The 15018-nt window shown below is 45.6% G+C and overlaps 2 protein-coding genes across 7 annotated transcripts in view; one reads left to right on the top strand and one right to left on the bottom strand.

Annotated features, from left to right (window-relative positions):
* The window catches only part of LOC114857571 (NACHT, LRR and PYD domains-containing protein 3-like), a 37329-nt gene extending 30364 nt beyond the window's left edge, over positions 1-6965 (top strand). For 5 of the 6 annotated variants that reach the window (XM_041070474.2, XM_055510605.1, XM_041070473.2 and 2 more), the window contains 3 exons: positions 5388-5561; positions 5718-5764; positions 5877-6965. In XM_041070474.2, the coding sequence (XP_040926408.1) occupies positions 5388-5561; positions 5718-5764; positions 5877-6421 (766 nt within the window). In that variant the 3' untranslated portion in view covers positions 6422-6965. The remainder of the gene's footprint in view (positions 1-5387; positions 5562-5717; positions 5765-5876) is intronic. The other variant, XM_055510607.1, reaches the window with a different exon arrangement.
* A 6-nt stretch (positions 6966-6971) lies between these two features.
* On the bottom strand, positions 6972-13980 carry opn6a (opsin 6, group member a). The gene is made up of 7 exons (XM_029154466.3): positions 13185-13980; positions 10970-13024; positions 10490-10695; positions 9535-9634; positions 8983-9087; positions 8683-8906; positions 6972-8600 (listed from the first exon to the last, which is right to left on the bottom strand). Exons 2-7 carry the CDS (start codon positions 11097-11099, stop codon positions 8115-8117), a joined length of 1251 nt encoding a protein of 416 aa, XP_029010299.1. The 5' UTR covers positions 11100-13024; positions 13185-13980; the 3' UTR covers positions 6972-8114.
* Positions 13981-15018: the final 1038 nt, after the last annotated feature.

The following is a 15018-nucleotide window of genomic DNA, read 5'->3' as shown; positions in this document are numbered from 1 at the left end:
GTCAACCCAGTTAAGCTGTCCAATCCCAGCGGCCCCTGCACTTTGTCTTCTAGGAGATCTAAGTGGGCTTGATCTAGAGACAAACTCATCACACACACTTCTTTCTACCCTCTGTGTCGCAAAGAAAATCATTCTTATGAACAGGAAAACTAAAAAAAATTAAGCATTACTCAGTACCTGACAGCTTGTTAGATTATACCACCTTAGACACATTGTCTGCTTCATCAAGTCAATGATCAAAACTATACTCTGATTGATTCCATTTCCAGTTAAAGATGCGTGGGGCTCGGGTACTGCGTCATGTCTGGCGCAGTGGTGGTGGGGTGACTGGTGGTTGGAGGTGCCTGCCTACCTAAGGAACCAGGACAACGGGACTGGTGGACTCTGGGCTGGCCGCATGGGTCCCCTGCTGCGGGGGTGTGCTGGCTGCTGAGACCGGCGGTTCTGTGCCGGAGTAGGGCCATTTTGAGGGTAGGCGTGTGCCTGTCTCCGGGGAGCGGAGTTGGGCCTCCCTGCCTGTGTGTGGGGGGGGCGGACCTGGGGGTGGAGACCTGGGTAACCTGTGTCCTGGGGACTCCCTCCGGGGGTGCCTGCCTGTGCCCGGAGGGGTGTCTCTCCCCTGGGGCGCTGCCCCTGCTCGGATGGGGCGCTGCCTGCCATAGCGGTCCGACGCCCCCTGGTAACTGCTCAGGCCTGTTGCAGGGGGGGTTGGCGGACTACTCAGGCTACAACCTTCATTGGGCCCTGGGCGGAGGTTGGCCCTCAATGCACAACCGCAGAGTATGTGTGTGGGTTTGAGTGTAGCACTACACGGGGCGAGCATTGGCATACTTGAGCGAGAGAATGGGTAAGTGTGAAAGAAGGGTGAGGATGGCTCTGGCTATGCTGCGTGTGGCGCCTGGGCAGTAGTACTGCGGTCCCTCGGTCTCGGCTGTCTCTTCCTGGCTGGAGGTTGTGGGGGGCGGTGGGATGGGTAGCAGAGCCAGTCGGGAACCTGGCTCTGCGGACCCTGGTGCTCTGCTTCCCAACTACATTTCTCCACATTCACCCACTTAGGCCTGCAAGGCGCGTCCTGCTGATGGAGGTACCGGGGCTACCGGGAAGTGGTTCCGTCACGTTAATCATCTGCCTGGGTAGTCTCTTTTTTGCTGACCCCCACCAATTGCTGGCCTTGTGCTGCAGGCCCAGTGTGGTGCCAGGGGATGAGGTCGGGCCGATGGGACCGGCCCTGCTCCGCTCGTGCAGGGGTGGTGGACTGGGGGTGGGCCCACTCTGGGCGCGGGGGGCATCTCCTGGTGGGCTCCCTACGGACCGTGGGTCTTTGGGCTCCCTACGGACTGTGGGTCCTCGGGCTCCACTCTTTCAGGCCGACCCTTCCACTGGGGGGAATGTTTGCCCCTGATCTCATGGGGCGGACTGCGTTGACCCACGGTGGCCCACTCTGACCTCGGGTGCTGTGTCTGTGGCTGCTGCAGCTCTGCCTGGGGGGCTCTGTGTGGGCGGCTTGGGTCCAACACCTGCCCTCCTGGAACTGAAGGTGTGTGGGCTCCCTGGCTGCTAGGATTCTTTCCTCTGCTTGCTGGATGGGCGTAGTGGCCGAGCTCCTCACATCACCCTGGCTTCCACAAGTGGCATTGTTCATGCACCAAAGTCTGCCTCACCCTTTGGGTAAAAAATGTTAAGCTACAGCCTTACTAACTTTGTAGTGGGACACTCAACACCTGAACAGGCTTTCCAAATCCAACAGTAAGTATTTCTGATACTTATCACTACCAATATCAATAATGTGTGAATGGAAATTGTGGTATTGTGTGTCATGACTTTTATTAAGTATGTATAACAATGCATATGTGTATGTATATGATATGTATATGTATATGTTTGTATGAGTATGTGCACATACCTTAGCACTATTATTGGTATTAGTATTAATCTCCAAGGTAAACCACAGTACAACAGTTGTTTAGTTATGAATGTGATAGCCTTAGGTACATTCCTGCTTATTTATTTTGCACCGATTGTTTACTTAACAGATTTGCTTGGTTTCAGCCGCTGGTTGCACCCCTTACCCCCCCACCCCACTCCCGCACACACACCCTAAAGCAGAAACTTAACCTGTCCACCAACACAGCAACATCACGCATATTTGGGATTAGCTGAATAAACCATAAATCAAGAAGAGTATATATATTTTATATATATCCCTCTTGTTAAAGCAAAGCTGTCCATCACAATATGGCATTCAGTGTAAGATATGCTACTTGTTAAACTGCTGGACAGAACAAATAAAAAAAAAAAAAAGAATGTACTGGTTGATGTGGGTGAGTTCTCTGTGGCCCAGGCCACCTCAATTGGCTCCTCTTGTTGTGGAGGAGTACAGGGGTCCCCACCCCATCTTAAGGGCTCTTCATGACACTTATTGTAGCCAAGGAAACGTATTTCAGATAGGTCACAGAATTAAAATTTCTTAAGAGGCTATTTTTGCTTAGTGTTGGTGATGTTTGTTTTTAGTGCATCTATTAGGGCTAGATTACCCTGGGTGTATTGCTAAAATGCACATTTCAAGTTTTGTCCATTTATTGTTATACTTTTGTTGCACAGCACATTCAGCAGTTTGACCACAAACCTACTTGATCATTAGCACAATAATAGTCTGCTTTCTGAAAATGATGGGATTAAAGTTTTCAGACATGTAGCTGTAAAGACTGTGTTATTGTTACAATAGTAGGTATGGAGTGAGTGTCGGACCCTAGCTGCTGCTCAGACTGGAAGAGAGAAAGTGGAGGAGAAAACTCCTTACTACGCTCGCACTGAGGAATACAGGATGCTAAGGCCCTGGTGCACTCAGCTGCAACTGTGTCGTGCTAATGAAACGCAGATTCTCCCCTGAATGTGTTTGTGGCCCACACCTTAGGACAGGGCAGAGCGTGAATTCCTTGAATTCTGTTGTCTGTTACCCTGTAATGTCCAGTACAAGAGACCAGGTCGGCTTCACACATTAAAGTGGTTATTTCGTTAGCCTATGATTTGGCAATACAGGTTTCCTAACTTAGGCCAAGGCTTAGAACGAATTCATCCAGCTAATTCACTAGTTTTAATGCTCATGTCCACCTGCTTTACACTCACCTGTACAGACTAGAAGATTACAGAAACCAAGGAGTCACAATGAGTTATAGCAGCGTTAAGCAATTAAATAAATCTCCAGAACTGCCTACTTCCACCTTAGAAATATAGTATCCTCTCTCAGAGAAATGCAGAGAAACTGATCCATGCATTTGTTACCTCTAGGCTGGACTACTGTAACTCCTTACTCATAGGATGTCCTAACAGCTCCTTAAAAAGCCTACAGCTTATTCAAAATGCTGCAGCCAGAGTTCTGACAGGACTTAGAAAGAGAGATCACATTTCTCCTACATTATCTTCTCTGCACTGGCTGCCTGTAAAATGTAGGATAGAATTTAAAATTCTCCTACTCACCTACAAAGTACTCAATGATAAAGCTCCTTCTTATCTTAAAGACCTCATAGTTCCTTATGCTCCCAGCAGAACACTTCGTTCTCAGAGCGCTGGGCTACTTGTGGTTCCTAGAGTGTTTAAATGTAGAACAGGGGGCAGAGCTTTTAGCTACCAGGCTCCTCTCCTCTGGAACCAGTTCCCTCTTCAGGTTCGAGAAGCTGACACACTCTCCACCTTTAAGATTAGGCTTAAAACCTTCCTTTTTGATAAAGCTTATAGTTAGAGACGGTTCAGGTCACTGGCAATTATTGTTAGTCACAGGAACCATCTCTTAGTTAAGCTGCAATAGACAAAGACTGCTGGGGGACTTAATTTATACACTGAGCTCTTTCCTTCTACCTCCTCTGTCCAATAACCTCCCATCATTGTCCCATGTTTAACTAACCTTGTCTCTTTCTCTCCAGTAGTTGTGCTTCTCTCCTCTCTCTCTCTCTCTCTCTCTCCCTCTCTGTCCTCACCTACAGGTATCATTGGACTCAAAGTTTGGTGTCTGTGATGGGCAGCTGCGGATCCAATCATCCTGCCTGCATCCAGTCCCTGGTCCAACCATCCTGCCTGTGCTCTGTTGTTGCTTGTTGTTGCTTGTTGCTGTTGCTGTGCTTTTCTCTCTCTCTATCCTCTCACCCCAACCGGTCGAGGCAGATGGCCGCCCACATCCAGTCTGGTTCTGCTGGAGGTTTCTTCCTCGTTAGAGAGGGAGTTTTTCCTCTCCACTGTTGCTGTCAAATTAAATGCTTGCTGTATGTGGAATTTGTTGGGTTTAGTTGTGTGAAGTTTTAAACCTTACTTTGTAAAGTGCCTTGAAATAACTTTGTTGTGATTTGGCGCTATATAAATAAAATTGAATTGAATTGAATAATATTTCTCAAAGCATTTTCCTAGTTATGCCCTTGAACTCTTTAACCTCACTTTTACCTTGGTAAACCACTTTTGCAATAGGGCCTAAATATCAGATTAACAACATAACATAAACTTTATTTTTATAAAAAGAATCAACATACTGATAAACTTTATTTATTAACGGGTAACTATTTTTACCATATCACATAGCACAGCAACTGCAATTCATTCATTCTTCTTCTGCTTAATAGATAATTTCTTTCGAATCTCCACTCCCTTCGCCTCTGATTCTCTGTTTGTCCAAGGTACTAACTTGGACCACAGCTCCGCGCTCTCTCATCCCGGACTGTTCCGTTTTTCTGTTGCTTCCTCTAACTCCACGGCCAGCTGCATCATTCTCTGATCTACAGTATCAGACCAGATGATCCATGCCCAGCGCCTGCTGGCAGGGGGAGACCACCGCCGCTGTACAGATGGTTTCATTCCAACATGTAAAATATCTTTGCCTCCAGTTTGGATTGCAACAAGTTCAATTAGGAGACCTTCTCCATCTCCTCCATTCCCGACCCCCCGGTGGGAATGCCTTTAATACCACATCCCTTCGCGCCTTTCATCCTTCTGCCTCACTCTACCCAGGCCTCTCGGAGGGGATTCTCTCTCTCTTCCCACTCTTCCTCCCAACCTGGAGTTTTCAGGCCGAATGTTACTTTTCTTTCTTCTGGGCTTCTGACCCTTACAGTATTTCTCCTTCTCCTTCCGGGGACTCAAGCTCCGGCTCCTCTGTTTCGTTCTCCTCGATGTTTGTCTTCTTCGTTTCTTTGACAATGTGAATATATCTGGGCTTCTGTTAGAGAAATACCTTCTGCAAAGATCACACACCATCACATATGAAAATGCTACATTCAGGTGCTCTCTGTTCTCTATTTTAAACAAAAAGGGAGGAGGCGTAAATGCTACACAGAGTTCAAAGCTAGTCAGTATGCATTTTTTCCAACAGCTTCATTTTAAGATGTTTGTGTTTTTGTTTACAGGCTGTCCGGCTGCCTGGTCACAGAGACAGGCTGTGCTTCTCTGGACTCGGCTCTGACCTCCAACCCGTCCCACCTGAGAGAACTGGACTTGAGCTACAATCATCCAGGAGCCTCAGGAATAAAGCTGCTGTCTGTTCGACTGAAGGATCCTCACTGGAGACTAGAAACTCTCAGGTGTGAAACAGATAACATCAGTTTATTTATTGCTGCTGACTGTAAACTAGTCAGCATCTAGGCATGGGCCCAACGCTTGCAGTGCACATGGTAGCCTGCAGCTAAAGAACAATATATTATTATCAAGATTCATTCTGACCTTGCTTCCTCCTCCAGGGTGGAAAACTGTGGAGAGCAATGGCTAAAACCTGGTCTGAGTAAGTGTAAGTGTACACTTTTGTTCAGTCTACAACTCAACATTGGTTTAGTTGGTGTTGCGAGGAAAACATCCTCATCAATATCTAGATAAAAGCTCTTGTTTTTTCTCTCTGTCAGATTTCAGTGAACTTACAATCGACACGAACACAGTGAATCCAAACCTCCAACTGTCTGACAACAACCGGAAGGTGACCCGCGTGAAGGAGAGGCAGCCGTATCCTGACCATCCAGACAGGTTCGCCCAGTGTCCTCAGCTGCTGTGCAGCACTGGTCTAGCTGGTCGTTGTTACTGGGAGGTGGAATGGAGTGGGGGAGGTGAAGTAGCTGTGAGCTATAGAGAAATAGGCAGAAGGGGGAATGGTGATGACTGCAAGTTTGGAGAGAACCATCAGTCCTGGAGTCTGATCTGCTCCAGTGATCGTTACTCAGTCTGTCACAACAAGAAAGACGCATCTGTCCACTCCTTCTCCTCTTCCTCCTCTTCGTCCGTTTCTCACAGAGCAGCTGTTTTTGTGGACTGTCCTGCTGGGACTCTATCCTTCTACAGAGTTACCTCTGACAAACGAGTCCATCTCCACACCTTCAGCACCACTTTCACTGGACCTCTGTATCCTGGGTTTAGAGTCTGGTCTGGTTCCGTGTTGTCTCTGAGTCCTCTGTAGGCAGGGCCGGCTCCAAACAAGATGAAGGTTGACTGCAGTTTTGTTTGAATGTATGTTATGTACAGTATATGAACTACTTTATAGAACTATGTCTGCTCAGCTCACCATTGAGATGTAGGAGACCCAGGTTCAAATCCAGTATGGATTGCTCCCTGTATGCGGTTTGGGGCAAAAATGCATGCTTTAATGGCACAAGGATCATGTGCATATCACACCAGAACCTGACAAACATCGACGCACTGGACTAAACAACAATTACACTTCATATTAAAAGATTTTACACAAACTTAGTCATTTACTTTTAGTACTGAACTTTTTGTTTTTGATGTTATTGATGTTATTTGTCTTATTCAGTAATGTGAAATGCATATCTTAGTCTGTTATAATGTGAATACGTATAATTTTATTCTCCAAGTAGCTTTATGAGCTGAACAATAACATTAGCAGGCCCAGGCCTCTCTGCTGCAGCAGGGCGGCTGTCCTCCTCCTTGGTTGTGGTTTCTCAAAACTGCTCTGTGCTTGTGGCAATAAATGATAACCACATCCTGTGTGACACTTTCTGTTTTACTCTGTCTCAATCTCCATTTTTTATTCTTTAATTTTAACCCAGATTAGTTTATACACCAATACACTCCACATATTACAAATATATACACTAAACTCAACAAATCCCACTGAGCAGCAACAGGAGAAAGGAAAGATGTTGGTGGCCATCTGCTTTGGAGGCATAGGATTCTTTCTTGCTACTCTCCACTTTGAGCTGCATGGTTTTTCAGCTGTTCTTGCATCTGCACTGTTCTCCATTTCAGATGTACCTTGTGTTCCTTCTTTCTCTTTGCTCAGTATTGCCGTGTTTGTGACCACAGCCTTCTTCCTTCTATCTACAACTACTGTTTCTGGTTGGTTGGCCGCATCAGTCTATCTTAGAAAACCTCGGGATGTTTCATCAATCCCTCACCACTACAGGCAACGCGTTTCAGCTGTAACAGAGTGAAGTAAATGTATGGAGTCAAATAAGAGTCAGATTAGATTTGTGCGTGTGTAAACCGATACGTGCGTGCGTGAACCGATTGTTGACCGTGACCATACTTGTGAACTTAGTGGGGTTATACCATGCGTACACAGATAATGTGGGGCATTAAATTGACACAAATCTTACCATACCCTAATTTGACTCCATATAAATGTATTCTGGCTTATGGCGTCACAGGGTTGAACCAATGTGCAGAACTTGCTTCTCCCACCTACTAATCACAGCTGAAGTTGTTTTGACTATACTGATTTGGGACTTTTCCATGTATCATTACTCTAATAACTTGCATTTTTCTTCTCCTTTGGGCTATTTCCAACAAGCGTTGCCACAGCAATTCAACTGCTTCCACCTGACTCTATCCTGGACATCTTCTACTCTGACAATCAGCTAACCCCATGTCCTCTGCTCTGCATTAGTTATCATTTAACTGATTACTGCAGGGAGCCACTACAGTCTGACGTAAGAGCAACTGTACATTGGTTTTCATACTTTGTTATTGATCAAATAAACATTGGTCAAACTTTATTCTACGTAAGTGAATTCAAAAACCTTCAAAACTACAACCTAAAGTCTTCTTTACTCTTGGTATTGATACTGTTACTCTGGCACATTTCTGGGTTGGCTCTGAACAGCCACTGGTCCTTCGGATTGATGGGTCCATCAGAGTCTCTCACATTCAAACTCAGAGCCCATTTCAGAAGAACGAGGCATGTCGATATAAAAAAACTCCTTGTTGACAGGTGGTGGTGTTGTAGGGGGGCTCACTGGCACATGGTCCAGGTTAGGTGCCAGGTTGAGCTCTGATACTGGTGAATACTTCTTCTCAGTCCGGATCAAAGGGATTTTGAGTTTGGCTCCACCTCCTATAGCAGGTCGGCCATGAGCATCAGCTTTTGGCTTAAAGCGCTTCAGCCTGACAGTGTCTTTGGCATCGTGGGCACAGGGAAGCAGGATGGCCACATCCTTACGGAATTTAGAGCTGAGCCCAAAATAGATGAGGGGGTTGTAGAAACTAGCAGACTTGGCAAACAGGCGGGTGAAGATGCTGGTGAGGTTTGGCACATGAAATCCACAGGCAGACCACATGGACACTACAGCATATGGAGACCAGGCCAAGATAAAGGCCGTGCAGATCACAATGGAAACCTACAGTAGAGGAGGCAGAACTTCACTGATTAATGGTATACCTTATCATTAACCCCGGCAGTGTTTATGGGGATAAACTCACAATGGTGACGTCTCTCTCAAGCTTCCTCTGGCGGTCGCTCAGGTCTCCCTCTGCCGACAGTGCGTTGCCTCGCTTCACTGTGTTGATGATGGACATGTAGCAGAAGAGCATGACGAGCACCGGGATGAGGAAACAGGAGATTAGAATGGAAATTATGTAGGACCTGTAGAGACCCGAGTAGTTTGCTTTGGCCCAGTCGATTTCACAGGTTCCATACCCACGATCTGCAGAGAAACCACAAGGCAGGTCAAAGCAGTAAAAAAAATGTTTCAACAGAACATTAGTTTGCTCATTTCTTGCCTGTGTAGCTTCCCCAGCCCAGCAGTGGGACGCCAGACCAGAATCCAGCCGTGATCCAGATAAGCAACAGACACATGGAAATACTGGTCCTGCTGATGTGGCGAGCTGAAAAACAACACAACCCTGATTTTACATTGAAATTACTCAAAAACAGAGTAGTGACATCTGAAACAAGTCTCTAAGAAGAAACAAATGTTTTTGACCTATAAATAGGACAATGTAAACAATGGACGAATAAACAAGGGTCACCGACCTGCAGCTTCTGTGGAAACTAGCCAGAATAAGATCGATTCCTTAAGAGAAAATTTTAAACAGTCTCCTGAGTAGAGACTCCTTAACAGATATTCTTTAACAGAGACTCCCCAACAGATCCTCCTTTAATAGTGGTGTTTGAATATCATGGTGTAATCACCCACATGTCTGGTGAGGACTCCGGCACTAATCTACCACCATGAACTACTGGTATAGCTTCTAAACTACACCCGTCTGAAGGTGAAGCACTGTGAACAATGACGGAGTGCTGGCAGGTAGCAGGAGGATCTGGACTCTTACCTCTGTTGGGGTGACATCCTTTGATGTAGCGGGTGATGCTGATGACTGTAAGAGTGTTGATGCTGATAAGACCAAACACCAGTGTGAAGAAACCGTCCACCTGGAAGACATAGTTAAGGACGTGCACTGCAAACCTTCAGCCACACCATAACAAACACTTTTTTTATCACATGTTTTTTGATGATTCCGAAGCCCAAGTATTTCACTTGACTGTTTTCCCAACCTGGTAGACAGAACCTGGTAAGACTCTCTCTACTTTAAGACCAGGCCTAAACTTTCCTTTGTGAGGAAGCTGGTGATCAGAGCTGTTCAGGTCACTGAACCATCTGTAGGTTTAGATGCTGGGACCTCCTTCACGCTTGTCTCTTTCATTTGGACTTTTCTGCTGGTATCAATTAGCGTTGTGTGACCTGCCATTTTCTCTTCTCTATTCTCTCAACCCAACTAGTTGAAGCAAATCGACGCCCATAATGGAGGGACTTTTTCATCTTCACTGATCCCCATATTATTTTTAGCTCCCTGTTTCCTAATCTTGACTCTGACATTGACAGAACATAGCCTGGCATTAGATGTGTTTTGAATGATTCATCTATGAGTCAGACGTTTCATGCTGTGGTTGTGTCTTAGTTTTTAGGTATATATCAGAACCAAGTTTTTTAAGTATGGCAGACTGCACTGTACTGAACGTCAATCAAGAATGTGAGGATGTAATAAACTAACATGGGTTACCGTACTGAGCAGCCCCGGGCTTGTCCACCGCACCTGCTCCCTTCTCTAATTTTGTTGTCATTCAGCAGGAGTTTTTTTTTGTATTGTGTCGCCTAGTTTCTTTTATTAAAGAGCTGTTTATTACCAAACACTGTTCTGACTGGCTCTCATTTGGGTCCCATAGACTTTCAGATTGTAACAGGTCTAACCCATCTCATGTCTGTACGTGTACATAGGTGTTCGGTACCTGACAGGTCCAGACGGAGGAGATAATGTAGTCGCTGTTCTGAAAGATGTTGAAGATCTCAATGATTCCTCTGGAGTATCCAAACACTGAGATGCTGGCATCAGAAATGGCCAGGTTGAAGGTCAGATAATCTGTGGGCTGCAGAGTGGCCCTCTGTCTGTACAGAATGAAGAGGACAACGCTGTTTCCGAACCAGGACAACCAACCTGAAACCCAAACAAAAAGAGTAACTACTCAGGTACTAAGGCTGCTGCCACGTCAAGAGGACTCCCACATGCCTGCAGAGACTGTTTATCTGAGTGCACAACCTTGGCTTCCAAAGACAGAACCAGGAACAGCTGCCTCACCGGGCTCTGCAGTGCTGCTGGTTGTTGTTTTTCTGAATTAGCTCTGATTACTGCAGTTCTACTTGATTCTGATCTGTAACTCTACTGTATTACTCATCTCTGCAGCTCCTACTGTGTACTATGATGTACCCACCCAGCAACAACAGGTAAACTCCAATGATGGTCTCTCCCTGGTCGGACAGAGGGGGGTCTCTACCCCCCAGGATAAAGCTGTGATTCCTCCAGGAGGGTCCCCCAACTGATGAGCTGCTGCTCAATGACATGTTAGAATAAACTCTGAATTGGTGCTGCTTGAGCAGTGACTAAAGACGAGCAGGAAGTCTGGTAATCTGAGATAAATATAGAACCTGATCCTGGTTCAGCAGCAGGTGGACTGGCCTCAGACTAGCAGCCTGATGGAAGGGGTCAGGGGTCACACAGCTCATCTGATAGGTCAAATAGTCAATGAGGCAATATATAAAGACAAGTTTATTAGACTACAGAGCTACAGTGTTTCCATGTGATGTGAGTTCATACTCATACACAGTGATGCATCGTGAAATAGAATCTAATAACACGGTTTTCTACAATGATAATATTTTTACCGATCCATCGACCGTGTGGATGTGTTCCCGGGTTCTGTTCCTGGCGTTAAACAGAGCCATCTGACTTATGCTGACCTGGACCCAGGCACATCAGACGATCTGCTTCACACTGACAGCTGGTAAAATTGACTGAATAGCTGAAATGCAGTACTACGGTACTATTAGTAGCTCAACATCCAACATCTCTACTAAGACAAAGTAATACTGTCTTGAAAGAAGTTTCAATATTACATTCAAGCATGAACTAACAAGCTGTGTAACTGATCCTGAGTCAGTTCCAGATTAATCCTCTGCTGTCTGACCTCTGACCTCACAGATTACTGAGTGCGTCAAGAGGAGGAGAGAATTCAGATCCCCTACGTCTTTATTTACATCAGTGTGTCAACAACAATGTATTATTGTTTAGCAGTAGAGAAGAGATAGAAGAGAGATTAGAGAAGGCAGGATGTGTGTGTGTCTTATAAAAAAGCCATGTGAGTGACATAGCCTGTGAAGCACATTGGAACATTGAGAGGCTGTTTTCCTGTAAATGGAATCATGAGTTAAGTCACCAGTTTTAGTCCATGTTGCACATGATATGTTCTGGCATGAGTTTCAGTGTATGTTCAGTCATATAGCCAGAAGGCATAAGCATATAGAGTAAATAATTGTGTATGTGTGTAGAGTTACTCAATGGTGACTTGGAGAGACTCTATTGATGTTATTTCATTTTATTTTATTCCTAAAATCATGTGTTTATTCTTAGACTGCTGTCACATACTCTTCTGTCTTCAGATGCGCTGCTGAGTTTCCTCATTCCCACCATTGAAAATCCTCCTGTTACCGACCTGCTCCTGTCTGACCACCCACCTTCATTAAAGCTCCATAAACTGAGGCTAGTGTGTGCTGTGCGTTTAGGTCCTTCACCCTGCTGCACCATGACAGTCGGCCCATAGACCTTGTAAGAACTTCTTGTTCAGAATAAACTTTTTTTTTTATCTTCTTGATAAGCAACCGAACATCTAAATACAGTGTTTCCCCAATGTTTCTTCCTCCTTATTAAATTGATTTCACAATAAATTCAATTGGTTTAATTTTCCAACCTGCAGGATTATGTCAAGGAAGCTGCTGGGTTCTTAATCTTTTATTGTTACTTAATACCAGGTGGAAGTTATCTATTAAATATTACAGTTGTGTTTCTTACAGAAGATCAGGTATCACAAACTTACATAGTATTACTTAACATATTAGACAACCTAAGTGGGTCCCAGGGCCCTGGAGGGTGCTGGTGCTCGTGTCTGAAGGTTTCCCATGTCCGGTAGACATGCTGGGTTCCTCTGTGTTTCCTGGAATGTCCACTTTAAACCAGGGTTTTGACACCAAGAGTTTCATGTAAAGTTAGTCTCCAGAAGCAGAGTGCCCCCATGTGGTTGATCATAAATTGGATCATAATCCTTGAGTTAAAACACTTCACCCTCCAAAAACTAGTCCACTGCCACCATCAACAGAATGTCTCTGGCTTTACCAGGCCCTGCTGACCTGAGCAGGTCTTTGGGATCCATTGACTTGTCAGTCACAGTTACTGTGATAAACTGTGTGTACCGATTGGGGCCATTGGTCTGGGCCTGGACAGGCAGAGACAAGGACGGTGGGCACAATGCTTCTACTGTTGTGCATGTATATTTATTGTTATTACTATTATCCATCCATCCATTTTCTTCCACTTAATTTTGGCCAGATTGTCGCGTGTACTCACCACCTTCCAGTGTTGCTGTGTTTGCGTACCTCGTACATTGATCCTGATCCTCCTTGTTCCTGATTCCTGCCTGCTCCTTGTCTGTGCCTCAGCCGTAATTACCTGCCTGTCTGCACCTTATTTGTACTGTCGCTGAGCCTTCCCGTGTATGACCCTGCCTGACTAGACTGTGATTGTATTGAATAAAGCCTGCTACCTTTCTACCTTGAGAAACCTGACTGACGGTAAGCGTATCGCGTCACTTCCGGTTACTGAGGTTTGCTGCCGCTGTGTGTGTACAGCGTTACTCTCCGCTGTTTTCTAAATATTATCGTTTTATATCTGATAGCGACTGCTAAACGTTGCAAACAAAGCTTGTAACACTCAAGTATCCTTTCCTTTCATTAAACGTCCTACTAATTTACACTGTTATCTAAGTGTTTTCTCCGCTAGCGTAGCTCCTAGCTTACTTTCCTGCTATGGCTTCCCCCTTTTCCTCTCCCTCTCGCTCTGTTCGGTGCTCGGTGTGTCTTATGTTTAGCTTATCCTCTGCCACCTTTAGTGATGGTAATGGTATCTGTAATAGGTGTACGCTAGTTGCAGGGTTGGATGCGAGGTTGTTAGACTTAGAGTCTCGGCTTCGCACTTTAGAAAACAGGCCAGCTAGCCAGGAGCCTTTAGCCGGTGCGGAGCCTCCTAGCTTAGCTGCTACCAGTCCCCCGGCAGGTCCCAGGCAGCTGGGTAACGACTGGGTCACGGCTCGTAAGAAACGTAGCTTTAGGCGCCCACGGTTCACCACCAACCGCTTCACGTTTCAAACAGATTTTCCCCACTCAGCGACACACCCGCTGAGAAACCCACTCTAATCATTGGTGACTCCATAGTCCGAAACGTGAAGTTAGAGAATCCCAGCGGTCATAGTTAGGTGTTTGCCTGGGCCAGAGCGGGCGACATTGAGTCTTATCTTAAGCTCCTGTCTAAGGATAAGCGTAAGTACGCTAAGATCGTAATACACGCAGGAGCTAATGACGCCCGGTTACGCCAATCGGAAGTCACTAAAACTAACATTGAGCCGGTGTGTTCGTTCGCCAAAACAATGTCGGACTCCGTAGTTTTCTCTGGACCCCTCCCCAATGTGACCAGCGATGACATGTATAGCCGGCTGTCATCGCTCCACCGCTGGTTGTCTGGATGGTGTCCTGCAAACGGTGTGGGCTTTGTGGCTAATTGGAACACTTCTTGGGGAAAACCTGGGCTGATTAGAAGAGACGGCGTCCATCCCACGTTGAACGGAGCCTCTCTGCTCTCTAGTAACATGGCCATGTTGCTTAGCCTCCCCACTCCGTGAGAACTCAGAGTGAAGCCCAGGACGCAGAGTCGCAGTCTTACACGCCTCTCTGCATGTTCTCTACAGCCGCGACCCACTCTTAGTCTTAGTTATCGCATAGAGACTGTGTCTGCTCCCCGACCACCTAAACTATACAAGTCACACACAAATCAAAGAGGAGTGACTTACCAGTTCCTCTTACGGAACAAAGTAACAGTAAGCTAATAAAGTGTGGTTTATTAAATATCAGAGCTCTCTCATCTAAATCCTTGTTAATGAATGACTTGATAAGTGACCATCACATAGATCTGTTCTGTCTCACTGAAACCTGGCTGCAGCAGGATGAATATGTTACTTTAAATGAGTCGACTCAATGAGTCACATCAACTATCATGTTCATAGAAGTACAGGTAGAGGTGGAGGAGTAGCAGCCATTTATAAATCAGATTTATTAATTACTCTTAAACCTAAACATAGTTATAACTCATTTGAGAGCCTCACTCTAAGCCTTTCTTACTCAGACTCTAAAACTCAGAAACCAGTTGTGTTTCGTATTG

Source organism: Betta splendens, chromosome 1, assembly GCF_900634795.4.
Source record: "Betta splendens chromosome 1, fBetSpl5.4, whole genome shotgun sequence".
Lineage (NCBI taxonomy): Eukaryota > Metazoa > Chordata > Actinopteri > Anabantiformes > Osphronemidae > Betta > Betta splendens.
This window is presented reverse-complemented; position numbering and strand designations above follow the sequence as displayed.